The 19,790-nt window shown below is 34.7% G+C and overlaps 1 protein-coding gene across 2 annotated transcripts in view; it reads right to left on the bottom strand.

Annotated features, from left to right (window-relative positions):
* Positions 1 to 19,790, bottom strand: part of ABI2 (abl interactor 2) — a 100,151-nt gene that overhangs the window by 32,801 nt on the left and 47,560 nt on the right. For both annotated transcript variants that reach the window (XM_029225914.1, XM_029225913.1), the window contains exons 3-6: positions 13,187 to 13,363; positions 4,401 to 4,498; positions 1,080 to 1,226; positions 218 to 342 (exon numbers count right to left, since the gene is read on the bottom strand). In XM_029225914.1, the coding sequence (XP_029081747.1) occupies positions 218 to 342; positions 1,080 to 1,226; positions 4,401 to 4,498; positions 13,187 to 13,363 (547 nt within the window). The remainder of the gene's footprint in view (positions 1 to 217; positions 343 to 1,079; positions 1,227 to 4,400; positions 4,499 to 13,186; positions 13,364 to 19,790) is intronic.

The raw sequence follows: 19,790 nt of genomic DNA on the forward strand, positions 1-19,790 counted from the left end.
CCACAGCACCAAAGACACAAAACCAAATAACAGAGAAGTATGTGAACATAAACTCACAAATCATTTGGTTAAAAATAACAAACGCATAAAGATTTTTCAGCATTTACAGAGTCTTCGAGGGAAAAAAACCCTGATTATGAAGAAAGCCCAGTGTAATTAAATCAGAAATTGAATCCAAACTCAGCAAGGTGAAGATGAAGCACAATTCATGTTTTACCTGGAAAGACACTGGGAGGAGAAGGCGTAGGAACAGCAATGGGGACTCCCACACTCCCACTTCCACTGTTCTCCCGACTGCTGCTCCGACTACTAGGGTGGCTTCCTCCGCTACTCCCGCTGCTGCTAAAGAAACAGGAGCCACCAAAACATGAGTATTGATATACAGCAAGATACCGCCAGCATTTTCCAGAATTTTCTGAAATGAATATAGCTACAAAATGATAATTCAAAAGCCCTCCACTTAAAAGATGAATTTCTTAATAAAGTAAGGAAAAGAGCTGAGTTCAAGAAACTTGTTTTGGCTACCTTTTAATAAGCATGTATTAAAGAAACTGAGAAAGAAAAAAAATTCTCCATAAACATAGTGATAAATCATGGGGTTTGACACGTAAAAATAATATTACTTTCTCTTATTCCAGTTTAATGGCTGTCTGAAGAAACCTCTTTTATAATAAAAACAGTTTTCCTGAACAAATTATTTGATTAATTTTATTTGTAATGATATCATGATATACTATCCCATATTAATGTTTTATTGCATATAGTTTTTCATCTGTAAAGTTCCACCAAAAAACAACTTGAAATTTCCCACATCTGGTCAATTATTTTTTTCAGGTCAACAATAACTATTAATCTTGCAGAGAAATCTGCACTTTGAGATGACTGTTCTCTTTCAACTTCCTGGCTGCTCAAAGTTGCATCAGAACATGAGAAGAGAGAGGTAGAATCAGATGAGGTTTGGGGGAGCAGAGTGAGGAAAAGAACTTAGTGCTTGGAAAATGAGAGAGATTTAACTGAAGTTATCTGAACAAATTATGGTACTATGACCATCACATTTTGCGCTAAGGTAGAGAAAATACCTGTAAGTTCGATTTCTTTGATTCACAGAAGCTGTCCTCACAGGGCTCTGCTGCGAGGGAGCCATAGTACGGGCTGGGCTAGGTACGTAATCATTTGGTACCACTGGAGGGCGCACTGGCTCCAGTGTGCGATAGGGGGAGTGCCGCCTACAAAAAGAAGAGCGTATGTATTGTGTGATTAGCAAGTTTCGGCACAATCAATTCAGAGCTGCCAGTAGTGAAATACAGTTTGTACTCGGAGGTAGTAGAACATGTTTTAATAAAACCCAGCTACCAATTTCAGTCTTCCCTTAAGTATCACTTCTCCATTAGGGTTTTGATACATATTGTTGTATTTTAGTCTCCAACTTCATTTCCCTCTGCTAATGCGATTTTGTTCATTCATTCTGAGAGCATGAAGATTCTACTACCAGATAAGCCAATGTTTCCCAGACTCTCTTCTTAGATGAGTTCAAATTATTTTAGTGCCATGTCAAATTCCCCCAACTGCACTGCATAAATGCACTAATTATCCTCCTCACCTCTCTCTCCCTAACCAAAAACTCAGACAGGGTAAATCAGTCTAGAACATGGCTCCACAACCCCCACACTGATGATCAATAGCAACCCTAACAAGTCACTTCCCATTCTATAAGGTACAGAAATAAAACCACGTCCACACACAGAAATATATAATTTAATCTCATCTCCTTCCATTCTCACTTCACATCCTCCTTCAGCTTTCACCTTGATTGCTCTTACCTCTTACCCTCTTCACAGTTCAACATTTAAAAGGAAGAGAAGGAAAAAGAGATCACCTAAGTCTTTCTACCTTATTTGAAGTACAAAACAGACTGGATTTCATTAGCATATCTCCCTCTTTTTTTCAAAATTTCCTTTTAAAAGAAAAGAATGAGAAGAGCAAGAAAGGAAATATGATAGCAAATAGGATGCACACTGGAACACTAGTAATTATTGGGTTAGTTCTCATCTTTAAGTTTCCAAGTAACTTCATGACAATGATAAATACTCAACTGACACGAAACTGGTATTGTGTAGATGAGATTCTGGTCTTTAACTGGATCTCAAGATGTGAAAATTAAAGAGCTTTCTTTTCCTAAAATGATGTTGCTCACCTGACTTATGTATTTCTCAATAATTCACTTCCCAAAAAGCTCCCAAGGTTCCTTTAAATTCTGTTCTCCTGGACCACTCGAGTTTTGGCTCATTGATTCTGGATGAGATTACTCTGCAATGACCCAGTCTACTACGCTCAAAATCTTCTTGCATAAACAATTCCTCTCTAATACACATTATTAAAAATAAATAACAGGCACTAGACAAGATACTGGGTCAAGGATTTAAAATACAAAAAAGGGGCTTCCCTGGTGGTGCAGTGGTTAAGAATCTGTCTGCCAATGCAGGGGACACAGGTTCGAGCCCTGATCCGGGAAGATCCCACATGCCGCAGAGCAACTAAGCCCGTGCACCACAACTACTGAGCCCGTGTGCCACAGCTACTGAAGCCCACACGCCTAGAGCCTGTGCACCGCACCAAGAGAAGCCACCGCAATGAGAAGCCCGCACACTGCAACGAAGAGTAGCCCCCGCTGGCTGCAACTAGAGAAAGCCCGCATGCAGCAACAAAGACCCAACACAGCCAAAAATAAATAATAAATTTATTTTAAAACATAAATAAAATAAAAGACAACAAAGTTTGGGCATCTCTGAAGTTATGATGTAAACATAAAACACCATAAAATACGAAAATGATTGATTTCCAATTTTTCCCAGACAATAAAAATGTTCTGTTTCATGCAAGAAAAAAAAAACCTTTGCTGAGAACCATACAATGAAGACAATGATAAAAAAAAAAAAAAAAAAGGTAAAAAACTAGGGGCAGAGGACAAAACATGGTAGCTGGGCAAAGACCGCAAAAAAGCCAGGCTGTGACCATCAAACGGCTGGTGGTGCCCAGCCACTCTGGTCTCCGAAGACACTGCAGAGCCCTTGCTAATACACAAGGAAAACAAATACTAGTGTATGAGTAAATCTTTAAAATTGGGGAGTAACAGAAAATTTTATTTTACTAGGGTTATCTTGCTAACAATCTTGATTCAAAACCTAATAAAATCCATTAGATACTATACATGATAGAAATACAGACATTCCACAGGAAAATAAATATTTCCTCTTGACCTGATTCTCCACTCTTACCCTGTACAGTTATAACCTACCACACATCATCTACATTCTACCCTGAAGTTTAAACCTTATTTAAGCTACTGGATTCTTTCCTCTCTAATCTAAGCAGAATTTTTTGTCTACCCTGAATAAAATCATCCTATTCCTGGCTGGAAATCATTTTTATTCTTTTGTTTCACACTCTCCTAACTATAATTCCTCCTCCAACATCATCTTTCTTTGCTTGATTAGGTTGCTAGGGTTTTTTGTTTGTTTCTTTTGTTTGGTTGGTTTTTTGTTTTTTGCTTTTTTTTTTTTTTTTTTTTTTTGGTGAGGGGGCCAAAAATCAAGATTGCCAATTAAAAACTTTTAAGCATATATCACAAAGCCAATGGTAGTCAAAGCATTTTGTCTTACACATTTAAAAAATATCCAATTCATGGTACAGTGACTCTGAAAAGTTGACAAAGGACAAATTACCCCCTTTTACAGATGAAAAAACTGAACTGCTAAGAGGCTTACTATGCAACACGACACAGCAGGAGCAGAGCTGGACCACGATTTTAGTCACCTCACTTCTGGGTGATATTATGCCCACCTGATCACAAATCTTGATCATGATAAACCAAGTTTTTATACTAAGATGCTATAGAGGAAAAAAGTCAAGCTTTTCCATCAATTGACCATTTCTCCCAAAGTCAAATCCGAAGCCCAAGTCTGTAGACTGAATGAAAGCTCAGTATTCTCATAAAAACACAAGATATACAGACTTCTGTATTAGGCACAGTATTTTCTTCAGAAGACTAGTTTGAATAAGAAAAATCAACTATAATACAAAAGACTAAAAATTTTCTGAAAATAGGAATTAAGAGTGTAATTTATAATAAGCCATGAACTCAGGTTAGGATTTACCTAAAATTTAAAATGCATTAGAAAAATAATTTCTAAACAAAATATTTTTAAAGTATAAAGATGTTTCCCAGGTATAAAGTATAAAAGATGTTTTCCTTTTGGAAAAGTTACACACAAAAAAGATAATCCTAGGAAGAAAATGTTCTCTTTTCAAATATTTAAAAATAGTTTAAACATATATATTGTTTAGTTTCCACACAGCACTACATGAAATGGTTTTCAATTATTACTTAGTTACATACTCACCCAAGCGTCCCTTTCCCTGACATAGGGGGACTGGGGGGTTTCTGAGTTGGAGGTGTTGTACGCGGGAGCCCACCCATCTTCATGTTCTGGGTACTCACCTAAAAAAATTTTGAGGAAAAATCAATTTAACCTGTATGCAGTGAAACAAAGTGGCACTTTCAGGAAATAACATTATGCTATTTAACAAAGGAGGGGAAGGTTTAAATAGGAAAAAAAATTAGAGGCCATGCATTTCATATGCAATTTCTACTCTACTATCATTCTACAGTTGTACTCAAAGGACTCTTCCTAATGTGAGATTTTCAAATGATTATAAAGTTGTATGCAAAGACTTTATTTGCCATTAGGCCATCACACCAACAGATCACTGGTTAGACTATAAGATATTACATTCAATTGAAATCAAATAGGATAACTATAAAAACTTTAGTTTTTATAGAGTAACTCAATCAGACAATAATGCCTTTAAGCAATTCCTTGTTTTTTAGATAGCAAGTTTATCATAAAAAACAAAAGACATGTTTCCCTCCCAAAAAATGCAACTTAAGTTTTGATCCATTGTAAGTAGAGAATATAAAGTTATATCATATACAGAGAAAATTCCATTTTTTAAAATTGTGGATCAGCCTTACAATTCAGATTTCTTTAATGTTCTCTTATGAAGGAATCACCTACCTGAAAACTGCCAGAAGTTAAGGCATGTTCCTAAACATTTGAACCAGAAAGGTAGGGCTGAGGTATCCCACTCAACTGTGAGCGGTACAATGGCCACTGGCAATGTCCTAGTTCCAATGGGAATTAAACCCACTCAGGCCCAAAATGAAGATTAATTTAGGCATAGAAAAGATGTAACATAGTCCTAAATCAGAGCTAAGCCGTGATTCCTCACTATTCTATCCCCAACTGAAAGTGCAAGTGTGGGAAAGTTGGGTGATTTGGGAACCATGGATGCCACCAAAGGAGAAAGTCAGCACTTACACAGAAAGCCCTAGAAATCTGGGTACCTTAAAGAGTTAAGAGAAGTCATGCACAAATATAGATCAAATGCAGTCTCAAGTTATTTGAGATTACCAATTGGTTAGAGTTAATAATGTTCACCACGTATGTTCATACCTGACCCTATTTTAAGCCCCTAATATTCTGGGTTGCCAAACACTTCAAAAAAGGATCTTAACTTTTCTAATAAGAATACATCCAGAGTATTCAAATTATACTTATGAAATGAAACTGCAAGACTTCTGAAATCAGAATACACTTATAATTGTAATTTTAAAATATAAACTTTAAGAAAACAAATCATAATTATATACAGAGTATTGAGGCTGACAAAATTAACTCTGGCTTAAAGGGAATATTTAAAAATCCTAAAATACTACTTGTTATCTGAATAGGCAAGAAATAATATATCAAGAAACAAACTCTTCAAATGAATAGCCCAGTGAACAAGTTGTGTGTGATGTTAAAACAATCTTTAATGACAAATGATACCTTTGAAATATCAATATTTTTAAAGTTAAGCATTCATCTGTAATCCTTTTGTCATTGATTTTAAACAACAAATACAAAACAAACTGGTTATCAAGGAAGAATAAAGATTAACTTATCCTTGCTCTCCCTCTCATTAATAAGCAGAGGGTATAATTGTATCTTAAAATGAAAATGTTAGAAGTTTTAAAAAATTAATCCACATTTGGGGAAAATTTTAGGAGTAATATGACAAATAACGAATAGCTTTTAAAACTGTATATCTTAATTTATGATACCAGAAGATTTTTAAAAGTAGTAACCAAAGTCCTTTAAGCTCAACCTTAAACAACATAAAACCCAAAGTCACTTTAAGTGATGAAGGAGAAGTAGGTGAGCCAAACACTAAACTACATCAATTTGCTAGAAACAGGAAGGAAAAGGAGCAGGGACAGAAAAAGAGTAAAACAGAATTTTATTCTGTACATGGAATAGCTAAAATACTTGAAAACAGCTTTCCAACTTTGATTTGTTTAAGGTTTGGGTATATAAGGTGTTTTGTTTAAATTGCAGTATCTTCTCTATAAGTCTTTTAATCTACCCAAAACATAAAATAAACAATCTATAAATTAAAATCTGGTGGACATTTCTATACATAAAACTTGATACATTTTATGATCTGTAGAATCATCAAATGGTTCTATTTGTTTGGTTAATGGGGTTTGCATGAGTAACTTAATTCACTTAAGAAACCAAAGAGTCCCTGTGGAATGTCCAACTAATCTATGATTTTATACTTCACTGATGCTGTGCTACCTCTGTATTAAGCTAAAAGAGTATTCAATATTTCTTCAAGGTAGCTTTCCTTGTGAAAAATGTTTCTACGCTAAGTAAAACAATGAATATGCTATGCAGAATATACATACTGCCATCTAATTCGAGGAAAAGGGAAAAGAACAGGAATAATTGCCAAACAAAACTTATTATAATATAGATCTCACCTATGATAAAAGTTAATAAACTGTATTTCACACCTAAAATAATTTGGTAAAAAATTACTTACTGGATACTCATCATGGTTCTAAAAACTACTTTGAGGGAAGTTACAGGGGGACGCAATGCTTCCTGAAAAGGAGCAAAACACATGACTGAATTGTGAGTGTGGTGAAGGGGAACGTAACTAGAGAGAGAGGACATACCACAAACTCAGGATAAAGCAACACTGCACCCACTCCATAATAGCAATTCCACATGAAGCTTTAGAAAATGTAACACACACAGGCAAAACTATCATCTGGCACATAAACGTGTAGTTAGCGGTCCTGAATCATGAATAGGAGTGCTCATGATACTTTTCAAAGTTTTACTTGGGAACTGGAATGACACTTTGGTGGCTGATTCCAACAATAATTCAATTAATGTGGTTATTTTTTGATGCCACAAAGGAAAAGTCATCATTGAGAGCTGAGTGAAGCAGGTGTTAGGCACACGGAGAAAGAGCAGGAAAGGTCCCCTTTTTTTCCTGCCAGAATCAAACTCTCAAAACAGAAGAAATACTTCATTTAGGTGATGAAGGTTAATGCATGATCACAACTCAAATAGTTTCCCACTGGCCTGGACTAAGAAATGCAGATAATACCAAGAGTAAGAGCAATTCCTTTATGACCAGAGTGGTCTGCTCTCCCAGACTCTGGAGATCACTACAACTAGAACCAACCATCAGGCCAATTATTATACCTTATTACTGCTTCTAAAGTGCTCCTATCTTTCCTGCTCTATCCTTTTTTGGTAAATGCAATACCCTCCTTGAACCCTGATATATATATAGTATCATGTATTTCATATATAACACTCATTACAAATCTTAGTGATTTCCAGTACCCTGTGAACTCCAGTATTTTTTATAAAGCTGGCCAGCCAGGTATCTCTAGTTCATAGAGTACATCACCTCTGCTATGAAGAAATCTCCCACGAAAAGATGACCTGTTGCAACTTAACAGTGACAGACACACTCTAAAATGATATCTGTGGTATATCCCTCATTTGAACTACCTACCACCAGACTACTAGGCACAAGGGTAAAAGAATATGAAAAATAAAAGAAGACAAAGGTCTGTAAAATGATTTCTCTGCTTTTAAGGAACTTATTTTAGAACTAAGACCCACATGTTTAAAACAAAAATTAGTATCTACAAATTATATAGAAATCTCCAAAAAAGAAATATCAATGTAAGCCAAAATGGCTACAGAAGGTTTCATAGAGAAAAATCTGAGCTGGAGTGTTAACAAGTCTTAAAAAGAGCAAGATTTAAATATACTAAGAGAAGAGGAGTAGTATGTATAGGTTGTGTCTGGATGTGGCGTAGTGAGAATGGGCAGCAGCTGTGGTCAAGCATCTCTAGGCTTTCGTTCAATGCCCAGTATCGTTCCCCATTAGTTCCATCCAGTGCATAATTTTCTGGCTTCCTAGAGATCTTTATCCCTCTCCTCAGAGGATATATGTTCCTACTTCAATTCTCAGAGCCAGCAGGAAAAGAACCAGGAGATCCTCTGAAGGAGATCAAAGCTGAAATCAGGAATTCGAGTATGACTTCAGGAGAGATGTAAAATTTTTAGTAAGAGAGAAAGACAAAAAGCCTAAGGTGCCAAGAGTCCTAAAAGAATCTAATACAGAGATAAGGGAATAAGAGATTAGGATTAAGGGGGGAAAACAAATAAAGAAAGTAAGAAGAAGAAAAGAGGAATAAAGATGGACAAACTTCTGCTTGATTCTGAAAACAGTTTCTAACAACTGGGTTTTGACAAGATAGAATTGGTGGCTCAAGTCTGGAACGGATAGGCAAACCCAGATGAGTCTTCCAAAAGTTGCTGTTATTGTGGAGTTTTTCTTCCAAGTGTTGTATCAAATAAATGCTTAACAATGAACCCTCAGCTGTACCCGAGAGCTAGAAATGTGAGAGGCAATTTATCATCCTTCTGTACTGTAGGGAATGACACACACAAGATCACATGCAAAGTGAAAAGGTTAGCCCATTTTTTACATAAAGTTATGGATCTTCAAGATCCCAAGCAAAATTTTCAGAAGTGTTGTATTCTTAATGTGTTACCTGTAAAAGAAACTCCTAACCCCTCCTCATTAATTATTAAGAATCTGCTTGTACAATGTTCATCTGAAATAAATACTACAAAAACAGATCAGAAGTCTTTATTTTTTTTTGCATTAAAGTAAATACACTTATTTTAAAAGTACTTAAGCTTAGCTTCATTAGTGACAACTTTAAACGTTCAACAGAAATATCTGTTTCAAACACATCAGTAACAAGGTCTTAAAACTCTTTTATTAAAATAAAGAGTGGGGAAAGGGTACCCCAGTTCAAAGTACATTCCACTTTTGGCCTCAGGTACATATTAAAACCCCTCCAATATGGCATTCTATCCATCAGCTTTTTATACCTTTTTCTTTAAAAATATCACCACGTTGTTTTCAAAGGTCTTATGAATTAAACTCTACAACTCCTCATTCGACTGAAAAAAGTTAACCCAAATTTTAGATGAAAAGAACCATTAAACACAACCAGGACATGCTGTATAAAAGGTTAAAAATTCAACTTTTAAGCATGGAGGTCTCTTCTGAGTCAAATCCCATGTGTCTTGTCCCAAAGTATGATATTTGTTTAGAGTATATCTGAAAGGCATCAAGTCTGACAACAATGGGAGCAAAGACAGAGCTCATAATGAGCTGAGGAGCAAATCAAATTATCAGGAGACTTCCAGGGCACCTGACATAATCCACAGGTCTCCAAAAATCTCAGCTGGAAAACCAGTGGACTAGTTTACTATCTGCGGTCCCTTCCAACTTTAACATTTTTAAATTCTATTTTCTATCTTAATATACTCAATTATTCCATTAATCAACCTTCTAAAGCAATTCATTTTTCAACATTAAAAAGAGTAATGATTTGCTATATGCTGAATATTTTTTCCACTCTATTTTGTTTTGGTTCACCCAAAATTATTAACTATGTGCCACAAGTTTATAGAGACAACAGACACACTCAGAAAGAAAGATAAGAAGAAAGAGACAGAGGACTGGCACATTCTAGCTTCTAGGATGACCTCACGGTACATACTTCTCACCCTGTCAACCCCATCCCAGTATAGTAGAAACAACTACATAGAGCCACAGTACTAAGGAGTGGAGCTTTTTTGGTGCAAAGAGCAAAGGTGTTAAGGAATCTTATCCAAGTGTGATGTTCCCTTATTAGATCTTTCTTTCTTGGAAGCTCTCATCTCCCACTCACTCTGGCCTCTCACACAGAACAGATCCTGAACCCAGAAAGATCAAGAAGGAATCCTCGTAGGGTCTGGAAGAAATGAGCTAGGGATAGTTCCTCAGGCAAGCTGGTCTAAACTTTAAGGGGAAAGAACTGGTCCATTTTTTTGTTGTTGTCTTTCCTTTAGTTAATCTTTCTGTGCACTTCTATCACTTTGGAGGTTAATGTATCAATAGCCAAAATCTGAATACAGACTTTAAGGGAAAAAAGCCAAGGTAGCCACAAAGACAGCTTCTGGTCTAATTCTACCTATTTTATGCGAAAGAATCTCCTCACTCACCGAGACTGAGGGCTTGGAGTCAACACTCCAATATACTTTTATGTACACATGAAGTACATCTGCCTGGGCTCCTCCAGTCACATCTCTCTACCATGATCTGTTAACTTTCTGTGGCCGTGGTTAGTAGCTAGTTAATGATTCAGATCTCAGTCATCTTGTCTTCTTGTTATCACTTTCTACACTGAAGACATGGCAAACAACAGGGTATATGGTAAGAATACATATTTGAAAAGGAATTATAGAATTCAGCTAAGAAAAAAAGAACAAAAATGAAATGCATGATCGATTTGGTGACAATAATTTTAGTACCATTCTATCTGACAGGCTTCTTGATTATTCTTGAATGCCTTTTCCCATTTTTCCCTCCAAAATACTAAAATGTTACTGAAACAAGTAAGAAAAGTAAATATCTTTAATTCTTAACTTGTATTTTGTTAAACACTATCATGAGCTTTTGATGCTTTGCATATAATACTCGGCTTGAAAACCTCTTAAAGTGAGTTTATACTGAAATATATAATTTATATAGCAATTTGAATAAAAAGATTAATTTTGTTTTTTGCAAAATACATGATACTGCAACTTAAAAAACACCCAAAACACTGAATATTTTCCAATTTTCAATTTTTTAAAGAGTGATTAAGAGTCAAGAGATAATGACATAGTGGCCACAAGGTATATAATAAAGCACACCATTTATAGAATAAAAAGGTTATTACACAGGGGGAGGGTTAAATGAAGCACATTAGCAGCCCTCCAATCCAAAACAAAATTTCTACATTTACAAAGTCCAGCTAATTTTATTTCATAATGACATTTTGTGATAGGGTAACTTACATTTCAGTTTCACAAAATATATTGACATTGCAAAATAACCATTTAGTCAACAAATATTTACTAAGTGTCTAATGTGTGTCAAGCACTGTTCTAGGCACACAGGATAGGGCAATGAACAAAACAGTCAAAAACATCTGCCCTCATGGAACATGAAGACACACAAAGTTTCATGAAAAAAACAAAATAAAATAAAAAAGAGTAACTATTTGTTGGTTTTAAAAGGCCAAGTACCAAATATCTCTTCACTCCCCATATGTAATATTCTACATAAGAACAAAGAATGGAAATCCAGCCCTGGAATCTCTTACCTTAAATCTAAGCAACCACTTAATGCATAAATGGAGCAAATAAAAGAGGTAAGGGAAAAAAGCATTGAAAAGTTAGTTGGAACTTCAGGATGTGAAGAGAAAGGAAAAAAACAAAGAAAAAACAAGTTAAGCATTCAGCATTAAAAAATAATGTTTCAGTAGATCATAGAAAGAGTGGTTAAAGCAGAATGTGTCATGAACAGGAGTTTTGTGATGAAATTATATGACACTTTTATTTAAAAACAACTTTATAAAAGATTTCTTCAAATTAATGACCCCTAAACACTAAAATGTACAAAAAAATGAAAGGGACTACAGATTCCCTAAAGAACATTTACTTGAGGATTAAATAAGAATTGGGGGATCACCTTTTTATTATATAAGTGGGGAAGTACAAATATGATGTTTTATATTCTAAGTGCCTTTTTATCATTAAATTCGTTCAGGATCCTAAAATTTTCCATTAGCAGTTGTTAGCCTCAAATAAATCTCAAAAGATTTTCCCAAGTTAGAATAAATTTCAGTTATTAATTATCCATCCAATTGTACATCCTATTTTAACATGCTCTAATTAGTACTGTAAACTAAATGCATTAGGCGTTCATTATAAAATTAAATATCAAATTTCAGATAATAGTGCTTATATCAAAATTGTAAGAAAGAAAAAGATTTTAAAAAAAAATTTACACCGTACATATTCTTTTACCTAGATCTACATTAAAGTTAGATTTAACCGATTTCTAGCCATACTTGTGTGAGGTATATTTTTTTAAATTTAAATTTGCTTATATTAGACACAAATCAACTGCATGAACTGTACAGTTTCACTTATAGGCATATACGTATTTATTCAGCATCACATTTGAAAAGTCACTGTCTTTCAAATCACTGCTGAGATGCAAACTTTAAATAACCTAATACTCAGCTGAAGCTCTGAATAGTTTCTTAAGAACGAACACCAATTTAAATGAAAGTTATATGCTCCTCAGTTGTGATTATGGTACTTTACATACATAGCAGGCACTTAAATACATTTTAAAAGATAGCCAAAATATATAATGACTATCTACTCAAAAGCAGTGGAAATACTAGTTCACATATTAGTTTTATCTACATTATTCTCACCCAAAATGTTGAGATAAATTTGTTTTAGAAAAATTCAAAGTACATGTTTGTTTATATATGTTCTTTCTGAAAACTAATGCCAAAAGTTTGTTGATATTTTTGAGATAAAGCAAATACTTTAATAACATACTGAATAATTTTTAATTAGTCATACTAAATCATTAAAAGATTAGAAATATAATACCACATTTATTTCCAGATCTATATGAGGTATTTTCATAACTGATTAAGCAAAAGCAATTCAGTCAAAGATGACTGTTTAAAACTTGAAAACATAATACTAAGAAGAAAGAAGGATAACATAGTGGTAGGAAATCTTCAGAACTACAAGTAGGCCAAGACTTGATCCTCTGGAAAGAAAAGATAAACACTTAATTTTCTAAAGAGTTAGTTCCATTATGGGCTGTTGTTTTTAAGCTGGACAAAAATTATACTTACCTTTACTCCATGTCCAATATCATCTAGAATTGTATAGTCAATAGGTTTTCTAATATAACGAACTGGTCGTTCAAGGTTGGCTGGAGCAATAATCTTATGTGTCCTTGAAGTGTTTTTATTGGTAGTCAAAATACCAATTTCTCTTCTTGCAACTTTCTCTTTATGAATATCAACGGTCTACAAAATATAATATAAACACAACACAAAAATGTATAGCTCTTATATCCAGAAAAATAAAAATATAAATACTTAGAGGTTTAATATCATTATCCATATTCTTAACCACAACTGCTAACTTCTCCTTTTGGGACCAATACTGACTTTCTCCCTTTCTAGGCTAAAGCAAGGGATGGGAAACCATGGCTGGCAGACCAAATTTGGCCCACCACCTATTTTTTACAGCCCAAAAGCTAAGAGAGGTGTTTACATTTTTTTAATGGTTGAAAAAAGTCAGAAGAAAAATAGGTCTTGACATGTGAAAATTATATGGAATTCAAATTTCAGTTTCCATAAACAAAGTTTTATTGGAACACAGTCATTCTACTTGCTTACATATTTTCACAATATAATGGCAGAGATGAGTAGTACTAACAGAGATCTTATGGCCTGCAAAGCATAAAATATTTATTAGCTGGCCCTTTACAGAAAAAGTTTGCCAACCTCTGGACTAAACATGCTAATTTTTCCCCTCTCCATTAAGACTTAACCTTATTAAGAAAGCCCCAGTGAAGGAATTCCCTGGTGGTCCACTGGTTAGGACTCCATGCTTTCACTGCTGAGGACCTGGGTTCAATCCCTGGTTGGGGAACTAAGATCCCACAAGCCGTGCAGTGCAGCCAAAAAAAAAGAAAAATCCTCAAAAAAAAGAAAGTCCCAGTGATTAATCTGGTTCCATTTAAAAATAACCTATTAGTATAAATTCTATTAGTGTTTAAATAATTTTTATTAAAAAAAGAGAGCCCTAAACTATAAATACAATGTTAAAATAAGAATCATTTTTTACAGAGAAACTTGTTTACTGAGGCAATGCTGCTTATATTTTATCATAACAAAATGCTTGTAAAATATTTCATTATTTTATTTATTAAATGTTCAAAATAGGATATAATTTAGTACATAACAACAATGTGTTTTTACTCAGTTTTCTATTTGCTGAGAGAGGGCGAATTTAAGCACGGGTAATCAATACACTAAAGCAGCATTTTTCAAACTGCAAGGTGCAATTTAGTGAGATGTGAGCAGCAATTATTTTAAATGAAAAAGAACAGAAATATCAGACAACATACACATAGTAAGGTATTTTTTCTTAAAATATGTTATGTATATAAATACATACATTAAATTGTGTACTGGATGGAATATAAAATATATTTTTAACTGTGAGTTGCAGTTTAAAAAGTTTGAAAAATACTTCACTAAAATTTTGTTCACATCTCTTGCCACCATTCCTGGCTCAAGCAGCAATTAACAGATACTTTTGCTATTTCCTCCCCAAACCTACTTCAATGTACCCTGTCTAAAGAATAACCAGGTAGTAACACAGAAATGGAAATGAAAGATAACCATCATGACATTATTAAATACAACTTTAAGAAATCTGAACACTGATTATTTATCCTTCTAAACTACCTAAAGTGTGAAGGAAACCTGAAACAAATTTGAAGCCTCCCATTTCAACCAACAGATCTTAAAAGAAACAGAATCTGTAAGTTCATAACTAATAAATATCTAAATGAAGCAACAAATCCAATACTGGCCAACGTAGTGACCTTATCATTTTAACTATTTCTTTTTAAGACAAAAATAGGTTTTGAACTTTTTCGGTGCATATTAGAAAAATTACAAAATCTGCTTTCCTTTTCAACTGCTTGAGGGAGCTATAACAGAAAAAAAAAGGTTGCACATTAGTGACAATATTGGAATTTACTTATTTTTAACTTCAGAGAAATGGAAATTAATCATATTTTACTTTTGAATAATTTTTAATGAGTCTTTCTGAATTATTAAAAATATGAGCTAGGGGCTTCCCTGGTGGCACAGTGGTTGAGAGTCCGCCTGCCGATTCAGGGGACACGGGTTCGTGCCCCGGTCCAGGAAGATCCCACATGCTGCGGAGCGGCTGGGACCGTGAGCCATGGCCGCTGAGCCTGCGCGTCCGGAGCCTGTGCTCCGCGACGAGAGAGGCCACAACAGTGAGAGGCCCACGTACCGCAAAACAAAACAAAACAAACAAACAAACAAAAAGTGAGCTAGGAAGATTTCATACTTACCAATTATACTTCAAAATAACCAAAAAACCCCAAAATATGACACTTATTTTTTATATATAACTGGTCTTTGTTATACCAATAAAAGAAAATTTATTAGAGAATGTAATCCTCTTTCAACATTGTTTTCATTCTGCTTAGTTAGAAATATAATTATCTTATTCAGAAATGAAAACAAAAGAATGTAAACCTAATCAACAATAACAGAATTCTAAACTTAGGGCAAACTGGAACTTCAAATTTTCCTGCTAGAAATATTAATAAATCTCTGGAGAATGAAAAGAGGGGTAACTTTTCATTATTATTTGCACTAATATACAGTTATATTTTATAACAAGCACATATTTTAAATTGTTTGAAAAAACTGAGACTTTTTTAAAACCATTAAAACAATTAGATCATACCTGGGGATTGGGGGCACTTACATATTACTTATATATTTTCTTTATGTACACATAAACACACAGCCCAAACCTGTATAAGCCATTACAGTAAGCATAAAAGAAAGACCAACACAGCAAAAGAAACGATCACAGAACTTTTATATATAAGCCGAAATAAGGGATAGTTGCTACAATAGGGCATAAAATTAGAGAAGGCAAAGTATAAATAATGAGTTACAAGAAAACATACACCCCTTCATTGGAAAAGTGACCATGTGCCCAGCACTAAACTCTTAAAGGAACTGGTTGAAGGAATTATGAGAAAAATGTTCTTTTTTGCTTCTTATATTAATTCTCATTAAAACTGAAGGCATATTTTAAAACGTAATTCTTAACAGCATATGTCTATATGAAGCCAAAATAATCTAGTTTGGTTATACGTTTCTAGTTGTCTACTCTAAAAGAATACTAGAGCAGGGCTTCTCAACAGCAACACTACCAGCATTTTGGGCCAGATAATTCTTTGTTGTGGAAGGGCTGTCCTGAGCATTGTAGGTTGTAGTGAAGCCTCCCAGTTGATATCTATAGCACTCCCCACCCCAAGCTGTAACAACCAAAAATATCTGACGTTGCCAATTGTTCCCTTGGGGGTAAAACTGCTCTGACAGAGAACCAGTGATGTAGAAGAAGGACTAATTCATTTGTCTCATACATTATTCATTCTCAAATGTCAATTGTTTCCAAACTTTGTACAAGAGTTGATTTATGATTAATGCCTCTAGTGACTGCCAAATATCAATATTTGATGTCATTAACTTTTAAAAATCATCTAAAATAATAAAAGTAATATATGGTTAAGAAAACCCAAAGGTATAATTTGTGAATTGCCATCCTAATACCACACTGAGTTGAACTGTAGGAGTTCCCATAGACAGAATCAAATATACCTTCAGAACATGGCTATGATTTTATCTTAAGTCTGAATTACAACTTTTAATGGAGAACAATAAATCTATTACATAAATAAGGAGGAGAAAGTTTGGTCCAGAAGATTCTGAAGTTTTCAGCAATTACCTAATTCACATTTTTCAAAGATTTCTCTGGTAGAAAATACAATCATTTTCAAATTAGAGTAATTTAATGAATACCCTCCATATACTTAACATCCAGCTTCAACATTCATCAACTCACAGCCAATTGTCAGTTTTAAAAGAACTTTGGTAAAGCTCCTAAAACATATTTTTAAATATGGCTTGTATGTTTTTCCTAAATCAAACTCGTAGCTTTCAGTAATCACCATTGCCTTTGCCTTCACTATATACTTTGATATTACAATGCTGAAATGAATTGTTAAATTTTGGAAGTACGAATTCAACACTGATAGCTAGTCAGAATTTTAATAATAAGAAAAGTATTTCCCACTTATCCTGAATTTCTAAAGTTACTAGTTATATGCCAATAAACTTACTCTCATTTAGAAGAGGCCTCAATAATAGCACTCACCTATGGCAAGTGGAAAATGTGTTTAACTAGCAAAGAAGACCAAAACTAATGCAAGTACACTGCTATTAATACTATTATTGTTTGCTACCTGTTAACCAAAAAACACGCCAAGTAGTATTGCTGCAACTGTGCAAGAGTTAAATATCTTTTCTCCCACAGTTCCTTAACAATTTGTTTCTCCATCCTCTAACAGCTATTGCCAAGCTGGTCTCACATGCTGCAGGCTCCCCCCATGATATTTCAACCACGCAGTGCCAAACCCAGGCTCCTCTAGAATACCTCTCATGGCCTTGACTTTCAGCTCCTCTGCAAGCCTGAGCCCCCCTCCCACACCTCCATCATGGACCCAAGCACATGCTCAGGCCACAGCAGATGACAGGAAGGTATGTATAAAGTATTTTGCTTTAGGGTTATCCATGCATTGTCCCATTACCACAGATAATTGAAAGTAGACTGTACTGGACAGCACTACCTCAGTCAGCTGCCCATCAGTGTGGGAAAACATCCACAGTCAAACAGTTACAGTGGGTTAACTCAACTAAGTTGGGTGTTTTAAAATGTGTCTCCATTTTTTTACATTAGTAAGTTAATGTTTCAAATAAGCATTTACTTATTTTAATCACAAATATGCTTTATACTATTCATCTTTCATAAAACAAATTAGTTATTCACAAACTGAATAGGTAATTTTCAGTTATTTATTGTTTATAAAATGATATAAACTTAATTAGGAACTGTATAAATCCTACTTTCTATACATAATTACACACTGATAACCATTAGTGGGATTTCCTTAATTTAAAATTGGGAATTTTTAAACAAATCTATATACATAAAGTTTTTTAAATTTATTATTTATTTATTTTTGGCTGCATTGGGTCTTTGTTGCTGCATGAGGGCTTTCCCTAGTTGCGGCGAGCGGGGGCTACTCTTCATTGTGGTGCGCGGGCTTCTCATTGCGCGGGCTTCTCATTGCGGAGCCCGGGCTCTAGGCACGCGGGCTTCAGTAGTTGTGGCACGCAGGCTCAGTAGTTGTGGCTCACAGGCTCTAGAGTGCAGGCTCAGTAGTTGTGGCACACGGGCTTAGTTGCTTTGCGGCATGTGGGATCTTCCCGGACCAGGGCTCGAACCCGTGTCCCCTGCATTGGCAGGTGGATTCTTAACCACTGCGCCACCAGGGAAGTCCTACATAAAGTTTTTTAAACAAAAAATTACCCTACATGATGAGTTCCTCAGGGTTTAGATCTTCCATTGCCTTTTAGTAGTCCCTAAACCCTTAAGAAGAATCACTTCCATTCCTATATTATTTTACAGTCATTCCTTTCTATCTCCTCTACTTGTTATGTGCTAACTACTTCAACACCTGGCCCAGTAAGTTCTAGTTAGCTCTTGGGAGGGTGGGAGAAACACTGCTTTGTAAGTTCTTTATGTTGCCTTTTGCCCTCTCTTGATCTTCTTCTAAGCCATGTTGAGCCGAATACTGACAGTATTGACTGTTTTTAGTAGTTAAGAGAAGAATTTTAATTTACAAGTTTATAAGAATTTTAGCTTGAATAATGTTCTATAAATCTTTTTTTACCTTACCAGAAATGGACACAAAATTATGGACACAGTAAATAGCTATACTATGCTATACTGACTTAACAGCAGCTCTGTGTGCTTTGCTTATACAAGTATTCAGTAAAAATTAAATGTCTGCTCTGACAACTACATATTCTTGAAAAATATTTAACATTAATTTAACTCTTACTCTCGGCTTGAAGATTAAAAATTTCATTTATCTTTTAAATAATATGCTTCCAAAGAATTGATAGGATAACAGCAACAAAGCGAGAGGTGGAATTTCTTTAAAATTTAACACCCTTAAAATACCTAAGGTAACCCACATCAAGAACCTATCCTAACACTGTCTTACAGATACAGTGAGTGTGGTATAGATTAGTAACTACCTAATACTATATGGTCTTTTTAGTATAAAAAGTTTCTGATACTAAATATTCATAATCAACTCTATCTTGTTTTTCAAAACATTTGCCATTGGGAGAATGGGTTATTACTTTGTTTTGTTGAATTATTTCTTCCTGATACATAGCTGGTAGAGTCAGTGGAATTTCCATCCTCAGATTCAAAATGAAAGTAATCTGGAAATAGTTCAGTTACATCAGAGTGATAGAGGGTTGAGGTGAGTAGGGCGCAGACTGCGGTAAACAGCAGAGCCAGCAGAATAGAGAGAAGAAAAAAGCAAATATAAATCAAGTTCATTTGTGAGAATCTCACAATTGTGAGAATAAAAATTCAAAATGGAAGACAGCTCATAAATCATCTAATCAGTCCTATCATTTTACAGGTAAGAAAACTGAAATTCAAATAAGTCAAATATCACACAAGTCAGCAGGAGGACCAGAGTAAAATCTAGATTCCCCCACCCTCTCCCTCCCAATACTCAGTATT

Source organism: Monodon monoceros, unplaced genomic scaffold, assembly GCF_005190385.1.
Source record: "Monodon monoceros isolate NGI ecotype Baffin Bay Population unplaced genomic scaffold, NGI_Narwhal_1 Super_Scaffold_16, whole genome shotgun sequence".
In the NCBI taxonomy this organism is placed as follows: Eukaryota; Metazoa; Chordata; class Mammalia; order Artiodactyla; family Monodontidae; genus Monodon; species Monodon monoceros.